At 38.9% G+C, this 16,523-nt stretch overlaps 1 protein-coding gene across 1 annotated transcript in view; it reads left to right on the top strand.

Moving 5' to 3' along the window:
- PROSER2 (proline and serine rich 2) overlaps positions 1 to 16,523 on the top strand; it is a 44,648-nt gene that overhangs the window by 10,707 nt on the left and 17,418 nt on the right. Inside the window, exon 2 of the mRNA XM_063100472.1 lies at positions 11,223 to 11,441. Coding sequence (XP_062956542.1) covers positions 11,304 to 11,441 — 138 coding nt within the window. The 5' untranslated portion in view covers positions 11,223 to 11,303. The remainder of the gene's footprint in view (positions 1 to 11,222; positions 11,442 to 16,523) is intronic.

Genomic DNA, 16,523 nt, shown 5'->3' on the forward strand with positions numbered 1-16,523 from the left:
TTCTAGTGTTTGTTTTTCTATTTTGTATGTTTTTCTATTTATTTAATTTCATATTGTTTTCTTGTCTATTTTGTGTTTATTCTGTTTTTTTCTAACTTAAGTTAAATGCTTGGTTCATTAAATTTCAGCCTTCTTTTCTAATATCACAGGCATTTAAAAGTGATGTTTTAGCTGCATCCCACAGGTTTTGATATGTAGCATTTTTATCATCATTTAGTTCTAAATATTTTCTGATTTCCAGTATTTTTTCTGAGAGTTACTTAGAAGTATAAATTCCTAATGACTACACACATGGGTTCTTCTAGTTGTCTTTAGGCCATTGATTTATAATTTAATTGCATTTTAGTAAAAGAATGTATTTTTTGATACCAGTCTTTTGAAATTTGCTGAGACTTACTTTATGGCCCCAAATGTCATCTGTGTTCATAAGTATTCTATTTGAGCTTGCAAGAATGTATACTGATAAGTTGTTGCATATAGTGTGTTGCAAATGTTAATTAAATCAAACTTTTAATAGTTCGAGTCTTCTGTATTCTCTGCTTGATCTATCAGTTGCCAAGAGATGTATGCCAAAATCTCCCCTATATAGTGGATTTGTTAATTTGTGTATCTTTGAGGCTAGTTATTAAGTACATGGCAAGGCAAATTGAACCTTTATCATTTTGAGGTGACTCTATTTCTAGTAATTCACTTTTCTCTTAATCTCTTTTGTCTGATATTACCATAATGATTCCATCTTTCTTTTTAATTAGTATGTGCTGGGAAATCTTATTCTATCCTTTTGACTTCAGTCATTCTTTATCCTTCCCTGTCTGATGGAAACAGTATCCAGCAGCATTCTAAGAAAAAGCCAATGTGACAATTTTTGACTTTTAACTGGATCACTTTCCATTAAACTTATAATTACACAAGAATTTGGTTTGTTTTTATCCTAATTTATACTTTGTATTTGTCCCATTCTGGTTTTTTTCTTTTCTCCTTGCCTTCTTTTGGAATGATTTTTTAAAAATTCCATTTATTCCCACCTCTATTTTGGATGTTAAATACTCTATTTCTATTCTTTTAGGAGTTTCCCTAGAAATTTTACCGTAAATGCTCGTAACATTAAAAAGTTAATTAGTATTTTCACCTTCCTCCAAAACTCAAATCACCTCCTTCCCAATGTATATGAAAGTGCTGATGTGTATTTTATCAGCACCGCACTCTCCCGAGTGAGCCACGGGCCGGCCCCTGATGTGTATTTTAGTTCTACCTTTTTGATTCCAGAAAACAGAACTCCTGTTTCATGTAGTCAGTATTGGTCTAGATTTACTCATATTTTCACTGCTTTTTTTTTTTTTTTTTTGTCTTTGTGTGACCGGCCGCACCGCACTCAGCCAGTGAGTGCACCGGCCATCCTTATATAGGATCCGAACCCGCGGCGGGAGCACTCCCATGCTCCCAGCGCCGCACTCTCCCGAGTGCGCCACGGGGTCGGCCCATTTTCACTGCATTTTTTGATCATTCTTTCTTGCCTCTTACACATTCCATCTAGGATCTTTCCTTCCTGAAATATAGCCTTTATGATTTTTTAATAGAGGCCTTTTTGTGGCAGACTCCCTCATTTTCCCTTCATATGAACATGAAAATCTATAATATCTTTTCGTGTGTTCTTTTGTTTTCTGCTACCATATTTTTTAATCTGTGGTACAGCTTTTCAGCAGGTATAGATAGCCCTTAGCAATTTTATATACATACATTTTCTACCTATCTTGGTTTCAGATGAAACAGAACTTCTAGAAACTTCTAGAAATTTGCATTTTCCACACTGTTCTGCTCTTGTTTTTGAAAAAATATTTTTAGAGTACACACAGGTTGATAGTTCTTTTCCCAGAACATTGAAGGTATTGAACTGTTTCGTTTACATTGTCACAGTTACAAGAAGTCATTATAACTATCACTCCTTTGAAAATGATCTGTCTTTTCTTTGAGTGTTTTTTGTAACATCTTATGTAAGTTTTTAAACAGGTAGTACATTCATATGGTTAAAAAAGAGAAAGTATTTCTATTTCTAAAAACTCTTCATTTAACTCTTATCCTCTATTCACGTACACCCCTGACATGTAACAGTTATTCTTAACTTGTATATCTTTACATGGTTTCTATGCATATAACAGTAAGTACACATTCTACTTATTTCATTGTTATTTTTAATGGCAATTTTGTTATTTATATTTTATTTTATTTGTTTATTTATTTTGGTGGCTGGCCGGTACAGGGATCCAAACCTTTGACCTTGGTGTTATAACACCGCCTTTTAACCAACCAGTGTAATTGGCCAGCTCCACATTCTTATTTTATAATCCCTCATTTTTTATACAAATAGTAATATTTTATGTATGGTCCTAGACTTTGTATTTTTTGCTTAGTAATATACTTGGGCATCTTTACTCATCAGTACATAGAGAGCTTCCTCATTCTTTTTACAGCTGATTAATAATGGCATAGGTATACCCTACTTTATTTAATCAGTTCCTTATGATAGACACTTAGGTTATTTTCAGTTTTTCGTTGTTACAAACAATCCTTCAATGAGTAACTGTATACATATATCGCTTTGTACATGTGCAATTTATCTGTGGGATAAATTTTCCCCAAGTGGAATTGCTAGATGCGTAGGTATATATATTTTGATAGATATTATCCAATTGCCCTCCGGAGGGGTTAGACAAGTTTATAGTCCCACCAGCAGTGTCTCAGAGTACGTGTTTCCCACAGTCTTTTAACTGATGCTTTGCAGCTGCTTTTAAGATTTGTGGCTGCTCATAAAATTTTCTTGTTTTTGGTGTTCTGTAATTTCATTGTAAGTGTCTAATTGAACATTTTGAATTTTTATTATGTTTGGGAAATTTTGGAATTCTTAATCTGAACTGATGTCTTTATCAGTCAGCAGGATATGGATAGCACACTCAAAATGAGTGATTGAGGAAAGTTTAATAGATGGTTTACAGAAATACAGGTGGGATTTAGGGAGAGCGACATTCAATAGTTGTTAGCACCTCAGGCCCAAAGGTGCAAGCGAGGAAGCAGTTGGGAGAACCTGGAGGGGAGCTGTGTGAGAGTGTTTGCTGGAGGCTGTGTTCCTGGGTAGAAAGACAAACCACCTGCAGGGGGCTGCGGGACAGGGAGCTTGCACTGGACAGGGAGCTAAGGCCTTCCTCTCTTGCCAGGGTCTCCCATTGCCCACTGGTTGAACTCAACCAGAAGGCAAAGGTGCTTGTTTGTTGTGTTCCTGCTTCCTGAGGCAGGAGAGAAAGGTGGGAGAAAGATCAGGAATGGATCTGGGGTAGGGGGTGGGAAAGCTGTCAAACTGAAAATGTCCCATATAGTATGTTTCACTGATTCTGACAAACCATCAGCCATTATCTCTTTAAACATTCATTACTACTGCCTCGTCATCTCCCCTCTCCTTGGGAATTCCAGTCAAACATTAAACTTTTCCCTCTGTGCTGTGTCTCTTAACCTTTCACAGTTTTTCATATCTCTCTGTGCTGCATTCTGGACAAATAATCGATTTTTTTCAGATCTGTTTTCCTTCTTTCATTCTCTCCTCAGCTAAATTTTCTCTTGTGTTTACCCCATCCATTGAATTTTTAAATTGTTATTAAATTTTTCCTTTTAAAAAGTTCTGTTGGATCCTTTTCCAAATTACCTGGGTTATTTTTTATGATGATAGAGTTTGCTTCTGCCAGTCCCTGAAAGAGGGAGGAGTCAAGGATGTTTTGTATTTTATCTGGCACTTAATAAAGTTTCAGCAGACGGACTAGCCAGGCTATCTGTCCCACCGTACTGCCATAAATGAAAGTTTTCTCTATGGGTTTTTTTGTTTTGTTTCGTTTTGTTTGGCGTCTGGCCAGTAAGGGGATCCGAACCCTTGATCTTGGTATTATCAGCACCACGCTGTAACCAAGTGAGCTAATTGGCCAGCCCTCTATGGGGTTTTTACCTTCTCTGCCCTTACTCTTTCCCCCTAGCTAATTAATAAGCTCAAGCTTCTCCTATTCTTTTTTCTTTTTTTAAAAAAATTTAACTGTGCATATTTGATTTGTGTGATACAGTGTATTCTTTTAATACATGCATATACTGTGTGATGATTCACTCAGGGTAGATAGCATATCCATCCCCTGAACATTTATCGTTGTGGTGATTATAGTCAAGATCGTCTTTTCTAGCTGTTTAGAAATATACAATATAGTAATATGAGCTCTAGTCAGCCTGGAACTCCAGAACTTATTTTTCCTATCTACCTGTAGCTTTGTACCTGTTAATCCATCTCTTCTCCTCCCCTCCTTCCCCGCTTCCCTTCCAGCCTCTGGTAACCATGCTTTCTCCTGTTCTTAAAAACAAAATGAAAAAATGACTCCAATACACCTTTCTTCAGCCTTGTTGTCCTTTCTCTCTCTCTCTCTCTCTCTCTCTCTCTCTCTCTCTCTCTCTGTTTGTGTGTGTGTATGTATGTGTGTGTGTGTGTGTGTATCTTTCTCTTGCCTGTTACAACCCAAATTTGAAAACAACTCTCTATCTACTTTCAAGACTGCCGTTCACTTCTTACCCCACTGCAGGGTGATTTCTAACCTGCCTTTTATAAGGTCAGGTTATATATATAGAGAGAGATTTATATAGATATATATAGATATCTCTACACACCATATATATAGTTGTGTGTATATATACACACAACTGAGTTCATCAACTATATATATTCGAATAAGGACTAAAAACCACTGAATTCATAAACTATATATATATATATATATATGTAACTGTATATATAGCTATCAACTATATATATATGTTAGTGGCTCTTTCATTCTTTTGTTTTGTTGCTGGCTGGTATAGGAGTCAACCCTGGACCTCGGTGTTATCAGCACCACGCTCTAACCAGCTGAGCTAGCCGGCCAACCCTGTAACTTTCTTTCGTTCTGGAAATGCTTTCTTCCCCTGACAATTTCATCACTAAAATTCCATAGATTCTTTCTCTCTAATCTCTCATGTCTTTCCTATTCTTACCTTACAGCCACAGCAGGTTTTAAGCCTTTATCATCTTTTATGTGAACTTATGGAATAACTTGATAACTGCCTTTATTACCTTTAAATAAATTATTTGTTGAATAGTTAGTATGTGCAGCATCCAAAAGATCTAAATGATCATTTAGTAAAAGCTTATCTCCCGTCCATCCTAGTCTTCCATCCAGCCGTTTCTCCCTCCCCAGAGACAGCCATTGTTATCATTTTTCTTGTGTATCCTTCCAGAGATTCTCTGCACATGAAAGCATACACATATATTTTTTCCTATTTGTTTTCATGTGAAACTAGAAGTATACTAAATTCTGTTCTTTCCCTTGCTTTTTTCACACACAGAATGTCCTGGGACTCATTGAGCTACCTGATTCTCTTTTAAACAGTGTGTGGTATTAGGTTATCCTAATTGCTCTTAAGTTCTTCCCCTGGTTCTGTCCACCCTTCAAACCATTGCTAGGGTGATTTTTCTAGTCTAAAATGTGATCATGTCACTCTGCTGGGTATAAACCTTCCTCGGCTCCCCATCTGCTGTGGGTGAAGTTCACAATCTACAGCCTCTTTTGTGCTCTGGTCCAGCTTACCACATCCCTCTGTTAGCACCTCTCTCTTCCCTTTTCCAACTCATTTTGTACCTTGTGCTGCAGCTTCATTCAGTGCTTTCTGATAATCACTCACCATTTTTCAAACACGCTGTGCATATCCCTGTCTTTGCATATTCTTCTTCCCCTGTTTGAAATGCCCATTGGAGTTTGTTTAACTAGCAGCCTCCTTGAATCTTAAATATCTCTCAGGGCTTGCTTAGTTAGTTGTCACCTTTGCTGTGAAGTCTCTGAACCCTCCCAGGAAGTGTTGGTGCTCCTTCTGTGGCACTCCCGTATTCCCTGTGGTGGCACTGAACTTAGTTACACATCAGTCTAACTTTTTTTTTGGCTGCTGGCTGGTACAGGGATTCAAACCCTTGGCCATGGTTTTACAACACCATGTTCTGACCAAGTGAGCTAACTGGCCAGCCCTATTAGCCTTCTGTTAGAGTTGGTGCTATATGGCAGATTCACTTGTGGAACTTTTAAAAAATACACATACCCAGGCTTTACCCCCATATATATATTTAGTAGTTCTGGACCTGAGTCTCAAAGAGTTTCTGATATGTTGTCTAGATTAAGAATCAATGCATAGATGGAGTTCCTCTACAGAAGCAATGACTAACTCATTTGTCTTTCTCTAGTGATTTCCTGGAATCTGCTCAGTGTGAAGTAGGAAAACAATAAACATCAACAAATATGCTTAGGCTAGGAAGGAAGATAGGGTTCAGATTGAAGCAGGTATTGATTGATAGGATAAAATTTTGATCCCAAAACCTAATGGGAGTGGATTCAGTTTGATTGTTTTTAGGAGAGTGGTGGCATCACAGTGGTGTTCAGGATTGGTCCAGCAGAAGAATACAGCCAGAGTGCAGAGAAGAACTGGACGGCAAGGAGAGCAGGTAGATTGCTGTGGCAGTGATGTGGGTATGTGCTCCAGTGGTCCGGAGCTGGGAGTGGGACGGAAAGGAAGTGGACACAACTGACATTGCCATGGAATAATCTGCAGGGCTTGGCAGCTGGTTGATTGTGAGTGGCAGGAAGAGGGAAGAGTCAAAAATGTCCCCAGAGCTTCGTTTGTGTGACAAGCCTGCAATCCCCTGTACCTGTGGATGGGTGTTGGACTAGCATAATTCAGATTTGGAGTTTGGGAAAACCAGAGCTTTTCAGGTGCCTGATGGGAAGACCTAGTTGCTTGGGCTGCTCTCTACCTGACTGTGGCTATTTGGTACTGAGATGGGGTGGGCTGATGGTGAAAGGAGGGCTTTTTGCATTCTAGGTCTTTGTGCATCCAGTCATTCTAGGTTTTTCTCCAATGTACAGGGAAAGAGGAAGAAAAGGAGCTGCCTTTCTCTCTTGGCTCCAGTACACTCACTTCAGGTGGTTCACTTGCCCCACGACCACCACCCACCAGATCTCCCAGGACCTTCAGTCGATGGCTGCTGTCCTCTAGCCTAACCATGCTGGGGAGACACCAATTTACTCAGACTTGACCAGTTGTGACCTTGTTGTTATTCTCCCTGCTCAACTGATAAACTAGACTTTATCAAAAAAAGGGTGTTACTCTTAAATACTGAGAAATAAACACAGAAAGTATGAAAGAATAAGCAGAAAATGAGCACACATGGCTCCTATTTCTGCTCCTGTAGTATTAGCCTTGTCATGATTTCTTATTGAGGCTTGTTCTACCAGCAATAGAAGTCAGTTTCTTCATCCATGGGGCTATGTTAATCTGACCCTAGTCTTACTTTTTATATTGTGCACTGTTTGCAAACCCGAGTGTGAGCCCTTTATTGGACAGGAGAGTAAATATCTTAAAGTGGTAGTAACCTTCATAGACGTGTCGCTGTGGTCAGCACTATCAGCCTGTCTGCTGCTTGTGCCATGCTTCCTTACCAAATGCTATTCCCTTTCCAGGGCTGGCCCCTCCCCTGCAGAATTCTCCCATGGACCTCCCAGGGGGGACTATATTGTTAGTTCTTAGGGAACTAGGACTAGGGAGCCCCTAATTCTTAAGACCTTGGGAGGTCAAAGAAGATTGACATCTTGAGCCTGTGATGGATATTGAACCAAGGTTTTCACTTTCTCCCCCGCCAACTCTTGACTCCTGGAAAATTATGGTTACCTTCCTCATATTCTTTTGAGAGAATACTTTACAAAAGCCTAAATATTTCAGTTTTACATCTTTTAAAATTACAGTCACACAAGAAAAGTTGCGCTCTCGAATGGTGTGGAAAACTACCACCCTCCCACCACACTGAGGGCCTCAAGTGCTGCTCTCACCAACCAGACCTGCAGCAAATGCCAACCCCTGCCCCACAGACAGGTGGCTCCACGGGGCTCCTTCCTTGTGTGGGGTGGATTGTTCTGTCACTTCCTGTCTTTCGTCTGATGTGGGGAGGAGACTCAGTGCCCCACAGCACCCTCCCTTCCTTGGAGCAGTGATTCACTTAGTTCAGGGATGAATTAGAGCCAAGTCAGTTAATCTGCAGATCAGGAAGAACCTAAGAATTATCCTGTCTTCTCTGCATAACCTGTCCCACCTCACCCTGGCTCCAGCTCCTTCTGGGTCCCAGGGATATAGCTGTAATGCCTGCACCTGCCTTTGCCTGGCTGTGTCACCAGCCAGTCATCAGCACACTTAGTGTGTCCAGACTGTGCGTGTTCGTGCTAGATTCACGATATGTACTTAATTTATTAGACTGAATACACTAGAGAGTTTTACCATAGACATCTGAACTTCTAAATTTGCATATTATTAGTTATTTAGAAAGTTTACATAAAATCTATGTATTGTTTAGGCTTTCGTGTTACTAAATGAATTTTAAAATTTTTAACATTTTCTTAAGTCTTTTTTTACTATTTGTAATAATGGTGACTTATAAAAAGTATATACGCACAGAATCTTCGGTTCCCTAGCCTTACTCTTTTTTTTTTTTTTTTTTTTTGTCAATATACAATGTGGTTGATTATTGTGGCCAATTACCGAAACCTCCCTCTCCCCTCTTCCTCCCAACAACCTCATATCTGTTCACTTGTCGTATCAACTTCAAGGAATTTTAATTGTTGTGTCTTCTCCGCCCCCCCCCCAAGTTTATTTGTGTATGTATTTATTTATTTATTTTTAGCTCCCACAAATAAGTGAGAACATGTGATATTTCTCTTTCTGTGCCTGGCTCATTTCACTTAATATAATTCTCTTTAGGTCCATCCATGTTGTTGCAAATGGCAGTATTTCGTTCTTTTTTATAGCAGAGTAGTATTCCATTGTGTAGATATACCACATTTTCTGTATCCACTCATCTGATGATGGATTTTTGGGCTGGTTCCAACTCTTAGCTATTGTAAAGAGTGCTGCGATGAACATTGGGGAACAGATGTACCTTCAACGTGATGATTTCCATTCCTCTAGGTATATTCCCAACAGTGGGATAGCTGGGTAATATGGAAGATCTACCTGCAATTGTTTGAGGAAACTCCATACCATTTTCCATAGAGGCTGCACTATTTTGCAGTCCCACCAACAATGTATGAGAGTTGCTTTTTCTCCGCAACCTCGCCAGCATTTATCATTCACAGTCTTTTGGATATTAGCCATCCTAACTGGGGTGAAATGGTATCTCAGTGTGGTTTTGATTTGCATTTCCTAAATGCTGAGTGGTGTTGAGCATTTTTTCATGTGTCTGTTGGCTATTCATATATCTTCCTTTGAAAAATGCCTGTTTAGCCCTTTTACCCATTTTTTAATTGTGTTACTTGTTTTTTTGTTGTAAAGTTGTTTCAGTTCCTTGTATATTCTGGATATTAATCCTTTGTCAGATGTATATTTTGCAAATATTTTCTCCCACTCTGTTGGTTGTCTTTTAACTCTTATCCCATGCCCTTGGATTTGAAGAATCAACATTGTGAAAATGTCCATGCTACCCAAAGTGATATACAAATTCAGTGCAATCCCCATCAAAATTCCAATGACATTTTTCTCAGAAATGGAAAGAACTATCCAGACATTTATATGGAAGAACAAAAGACCACACATGGCCAAAGCAACGCTGAGCAAAAAAAATAAAGCTGGAGGCATAACACTACCTGACTTTAAACTATACTACAAAGCTATAATAACCAAAACAGTATGGTACTGTTATAAAAACAGACACACTAATCAATGGAATAGAATAGAGAATCCAGAAATCAACCCACACACCTACAGCCATCTGATCTTTGACAAAGGCACCAAGCCTATACACTGGGGAAGAGACTGCCTCTTCAGCAAATGGTGCTGAGATAACTGGATATCCATATGCAGGAGAATGAAACTAGACCCATACCTCTCACCATATACTAAAATCAACTCAAAATGGATTAAAGAATTAAATATACACCCTGAAACAATAAAACTTCTTAAAGAAAACATAGGAGAAACATTTCAGGAAGTAGGACTGGGCACAGACTTCATGAATACAACCCCAAAAGCATGGGCAACCAAAGGAAAAATTAACAAATGGGATTATATCAAACTAAAAAGCTTCTGCACAGCAAAAGAAACAATTACTAGCCTTACTATTAAATTGCCATTTGACCTGTGCTGATTCACCTGAAAAGTGAAGAGAAATGGGGTGCAGAAATAGTTTCTTTTTAAATGTTTTACAGAGATGTCTGCAGGATTTCTCTAAGAAGGTTTTCACAATAACATTTGAAGTTTTAAATGACAGATCCCTCCTGAAGGTGTTCAATACTGATTGGACTTTCTCCACAAATGGTCATGTCTCTATTAAATATTAATAAACAGAGGCTTATTCCTATTAGTCTTCGGTGGTCTTCTAGAAAGTTTTGTTGAACTCCATTGTCTATTCAGGGTCTGGCCTGAATTTCCTGCTGAAAGGGACAGAGGACTGTATAAAAACTAAGGGGCTAACGGGACATTTTTGATGTCTTTGTTCCTAAGAATAAAAATAGTATTAACTTAGGGCACTTTATTTTTTACATAGACGTTTCAATAGCATCCAGTCTTCCAAAGAGTCTCCAGTCTTAGAGACACCAGCCAGGCTTCCATTGGTAACTTATCAGCTCTTGTAACCTCACCTTAACTTTGAACTATAATGGAGCTGGAAAAGGAACCACAATTTTGTGGTATCTGAGGCAGAAAAGACAGAGAAATCCTGTGCCTGAGGGTGAAGGAACATGAAAGTATAGACTTTTAGTGCAAAAGAAGGTGGCAAAACATTCTATCAAATTTCCAGCAGCAAAGTAATTTTTAGTACATTTATCTTTCCTTAAAAATTACAACTTTCTACTTGGTAGAGTGTAGTCCTGATAACAAGGTCACGGGTTTGGATACCTGTACCAGCCAGCTGCCAAGAAAAAAAAAATTATGTCTTCCAAATGAGTAATGATATAAAGGAGAGATGGAAACCAGCATCCCCAAACAAGTTGACTTAGGGTTACCTAATTACTTTCATCCTAATGGTTGAATCTGTGAATCTAGATGAATCTAATTCATGTTAAGCCTTTCGTTTTTGAGGAATAAGGCATTTTACTATGTAGACTTACTAACCATTGTCGCTTTGTGCTTGACTTCTCTAGAAGTAATCCACTACCTCAGAATGGGATACTAGCTCCTGCTCCACTTCCTGTGATCAAACCAGAACTGAAGTTTCTGTGGGGATGCCTATAAACCACCAGAAATCAGACTCTTCGGAGATGGACTCGGACATGTCACCCAGCTGCAGGCACAGTGACCTGAGCAGAGGTGGGAGTTTGGAGAGTCGGAGTAGCAGTTCTCGGTCCAGAAGTTTCACTTTGGTGAGTGATGGTTTTCTTTAATGCTTTTCTGAGCTCTGGTTGGTTGATTTTGCCCCAGCCTCTCTCCCCTTTAAGGAATATCTTTAAAAATCCATTTAGGTAAACTAGCTTGATGTTTTGGAAATTTCTTTGTGAAATGGCATTTTATTTTAAATCATCTTAAATTTTGCACAAATACAGAGTATTACCCATAGCAATGGAGCAAATCTCTAGCTAGAGCCAGTAACTGATGTCTGCTTAGACCCAAAAAGGACTGTGCCTAAGGCAGTAACAAACCCAGGCAAAAGCCCTTCTGCCTTTCAGTTCACGTGACTGGAAGAAAACATCTCACAGGATAAAAACAAGTCCCTTTAAAACAGATTTTTAACTCCTTTGCAAATGAAAATGCTTTTGTCGCCCTTTCTCTCAGAATCCAGACTCTTACACAGCATCAATCAGTTTTGGGAGTTTTACAAAGAGTCTTTTGTTTTAAAGTTAAGAGATGATATTTTTGTACATTTTTCCCCAAGAGTATTCGTATTCATCTTTCAGGAGGAAGAGACCTTTATATGCATAGAGGGAAGTGCAGGAGAGAATTGACCCTTGGACTTCACTTAACGGTCTCTAGCTCATCTCAGTCCATCTTCTTCTACTGGGAGTACCAGTTCCCTTCAGTTACCCTGAGCCCTAAATTAGCCCCAGTTACACTGAAGCTAAGAGAGATATACTGGTATGGGGGTAGTTAATAGTAATGATGGGATTTTATAGATTCCTGCTTGCATTTTTTCTTCTTTTTAAACCATCATGGTGGTATGTGATAGATATTATTTGATTGATTTACCAAAAGAAAAATACATAACAAATTAGTCTCAGAATATCTGATAGCCTATAAATACTTAAAAATGGATTGTTTGGGACTAATTTTTCAATTTTTAGAAGTAATATAAAGAATATATTAAAAGAATATGCAGAAATGACATACAGATTAATATTCCACTAATTAGTGGATTATGTTCCCCAAAGCGTAGTTAGGAAGCAGTCATGCTCTGATGTAGAAGGGTATTTCTAAAACTTTGTGTGGCCAACTTAGGTACAATAATCTAAAAGACTACCTTCTACATGTAGCTATGGAATAAAATTGAGAATGTTTAACAGATGACCTCGGTATCTGAGTACATGGGTTATGGAATTAGGAGTCAGGATATTTAAATTACTTTCTTGCCTTTCACATTTATTTTCTTGTTGAACTTGGAGCATAACTCTTAACGTCTTTGTACCATGGTCTCTTTTGATAGAAAACTGACGTAATACCCACTATTCTTCTCCTGGGAGAGACCATGAAACCAAGCATGTTAAATGCTTTGAACCTAGGAAGGGAAGTTGCTACATTTGTAGGAGGGTACTTCAGAAAGTTCATGGATAAATAGAGATAAAAGATAATATGAATCTGTCCATGAACTTTTTGAAGTACTCTGGTATCTCCATTCTAATCACATAGTTTCCATTTTTCATATTAACCACCTAATGCCTACTTTCACCAAATGATGTGTGGCTGCTCAACTCATGTACTCCAAGGACAAACAGGACTTGACTGACCTCTACAGACTTGTCCATTGAGGAGTAGAATTAACTGACAGTTCTATATTAACCTTCTATCTCTTTTTTTGTGTGTGTGTAATTTATACATTGGCTCAAATATTGAAGCACTGTTCTAGGAGTTAAGGACATGACAGTGGAGCTTACATCCTAGTGACTGTGACCTATTAAGACAGAATAGGTTGCTGCAGATTTGCATCCCCAGGCAGCAGATTCTAGTTGGAGGTTAGAGTGCAGGAGGTATATTGGGAGTGTTTACATCTGTAGTGTTGCCAGGATTGACATCTGTAGAAGGAAGAGGAAGCAGGATTGGCAGAGAGAGAAGTTGAGCTTGGGATGTAGACGCAGTGAAGGCCTTGGCTGTGCCTCCAGGAGCTCTGAGCTAGGATAGACCTTCAGTTGTCCCACACTGGGTCAAGGGTGGGGCCTTCCTACCCACTTGGTGATTGGCTTTTGGGTGTAGGCCAGCCCTGGAAGGAAGCATAACCTTGACAAAATAATTTTTTTCAGCAGAGACAATCCCCAAATAATACTGATAGGTGAGGGGCATCTTCCAGACTCACTCCCCACAGATGGGGGCACAGGTCCTCCATTCTCAACTGGTGACCTGGGCGGCCCATCACACTACCCACCACAAAGGTGTATAGAAATGAAAAGAATCTGAGAGGGGTTGAAGCAGCCAGAGTACCTGCAAGATATCTTAACTAGAAGAAGCAAGTCTGTGAAAAGAATACAGGGATTTGAAGGTATATCATCTGGCAAATCTGGAGAACATGCATCATGTTAACTCTTTGTCGAGATGTCTTACACAGGAATATATCTTCAGAGACGAAAGCTCTTGTCTGGAAGAGGTCTATTCAGTTTCACCTCCAAAGTCACAAGGAGAAATGGCTTATTCTAAAACTTTTTATCATGGTCAGTGTTTTTATAATGTGAGATGTATGAACCAGCATTAGGTTGGAAGGTTGGAAAGGTTATACGCCTCTTGTGCTGATAAACATCGGGGAGTCAAGGAGAGCAGTGTTCCGCGTTTCAGCCTCCTGTGGTGGCAGGGTTATTTGAGCCCTCAGTGTTGGCCCACGTAGATTTTACTGTGGGTTGAGTTAAATGCAGGGATCAGAAAGGCATTCCCCAAGATGTTTGTGATTTCTCTCAAATCCAAAACAAATTATACATGTTTAAAGTTGCCTTCTACTTCACTAACCAGTCAGGATCCTGAAGTCAGCTCAGAATAGTAATGAACACAGGACCTTGGAGACTTTCCCAGGCTCTCATCTGAATCTGCCTACCTTTGTAACCTCAGAAGAGTGCATCGCGGTCAGCTCTGTTTTCTTCATTAGTTCAGAAAGGGGACAGGTGGGACAGTGATCCTCTCTTGGGGGTGGTTGTAAAGATGAAACGTCTGTCATCAAATCAGCGTTTACTACCAGCCTCCTTTTCCCAGTGTCTGTCAGCTTCCGGCTTGAGCATAAGCCCACTACATCCTGCTGCATCGTTTCCTTGGGGTCCAGGCCCCCCTACATGTTTCTCTCATCAGTTGTCTTCTAAGTTGTTTTTTCTTTGATGACCGAAGGTGAGGCAGTAAAAGCGAAGCCCTCCTTCCTCCTTAGTGTCTCACAAATTTCTTAATGTTGCATTCTCTTTATGGGCATCCCTCTGAGTTTAAATTAAGGAATGCCTGTCCTGTGCAGTTCTTTTCCATCTAGTAAACGTGAGTGAAACTCATATTGTGATGTATTTATCTGTATGTTCCCCTACAGTGCCCGTCACTCGCACATAATGCAGACTAATAGTGGAAACAGCGTTATAAATCCCACTTGTAGGAAGCATATAATTAAATTATATTCTTATGATATGTATTTGATTACATAATTCTGCAGCATATTCCCCTTTTTACTATTTTCCTGTATGACGGAAGAATGTTCCAATCATGTTCATTACCTTCTACTTGGACCTGTTAACTGTTTTTGAGCATTTTCCTTTATGGAAAATTATTGAGCTAAGTTTAGCTGTCATGTATGATTATTTAATAGTTCTGTGTTTTCCTTAGATAGAAAGGCAAAAAAATGGCAACTAAAGTTTTTTAAACAATCACGTAACACTTGGTTTTCACAGAGCACTGTGCTTAGCAGCCTGGTCCCGTCTGCAACATGACAACACATGTAAACTTCATACTCTACTTTTGGGGAGTCTAAATTTGGAGAGGAGCTATATGTTTTTATTCTAAGTCATTGGGGTTTTTTTTTCTTGTGACTTTACTCTTTAAAATAAGAATCAACCATAGTAGTTTCTCCACTTGATGTCTTTTAATATCCGATATCACAAAAGGTTAGTCAGTAAACAGTGTTTTTATGTCTCTAGATTGTGTGGCATGTAAATACCCCTCTTAGAGGTTTCTTTAAGTAAGAGATAACCTAGTTCTGATTTATAGGAGTATTTCTTTTAAGCAAAGGTTATTTTTTAAAGTAGATAAAAGATGAATGTCTGATGTTAAGTGAGGGTATCCTAGAGTTTTTAAATACGACTTGAAGTGTAGCCTGGGATATAACAGATCTTTGCTGTTTAAAAACTTTTCTCCTGAGCCAGTGCAACTTAAAATTAAAATAGCTGCTTAAATAGGATTGCTGTGCTGTCCATATGGCCACCGTTATGACCAAGGCTGTTCTAAGAAGGGCATTGTATATGAAGTCTTTATTTCTCAAGAGGCTGGTTGTATTTATGTATTTTTTTTTTTTAAGGAATTCTTCCTCTGAACATTTTCTAATGAAAGATATAGCCAGAACTAGAACCAACTGGCCAAATCCTAGAGTACATGACTGGGAGGATATATGTTATCAAAGGAATATGTTTTTTCCTTTGAAATTTAGGAGGGTCAGCTTTAATACAAAGGTAGCGCTTCTTTACAAAGTTGGTAGTGTGGCTGTGGAACTTACTACCTTGAAAGATGATGCAGACTCAAAATAAAAGGTTTAGGAAGGATTGAGAGACATTTTTAAATGATAGCTCTTTAAGGCTACTAAAAGGAGCTTTGGGTGTTAGGTCATCTATATTCTTAACCTCTTAAGGCTAGTGTCTCAAATACTCATGCCATCTCATAAAACACTCTGGGTGTCACTGCCAAGGACAGAAAGCTGTCTCATGCCAGTATTCGTAGGTTCTTATTCTGTGTTCCTGAAGTCTGTTCTGCCCTTCAGCATACTGCAGCTTCCTCAAGAAAATAATACAATTTGGCTGATTGAAAAGAGAGGGAAGCTCTTCATACCCATAGTTCTTAAGGAATTTAACTCTAATAATGTGTCTGCTTTTTTGAGGGTGGGTATGGGACATTCCAAGCATACTTCAACTTGGATAAAAATAATGATCCAAATTTATTAGTGAGTTTTTGGAGATGTGATATTCAATGAACTGTCTTGATGCTTCCATCTACCTAAGCTAACAAATATTGTGGTCCTAATGTCACATAACATGTGTATGATCAGACAGCAGTTGTCAGCTCTCCCTTCCTTC

Source organism: Cynocephalus volans, chromosome 6 (genome assembly GCF_027409185.1).
Source record: "Cynocephalus volans isolate mCynVol1 chromosome 6, mCynVol1.pri, whole genome shotgun sequence".
NCBI classification, from domain to species: Eukaryota; Metazoa; Chordata; class Mammalia; order Dermoptera; family Cynocephalidae; genus Cynocephalus; species Cynocephalus volans.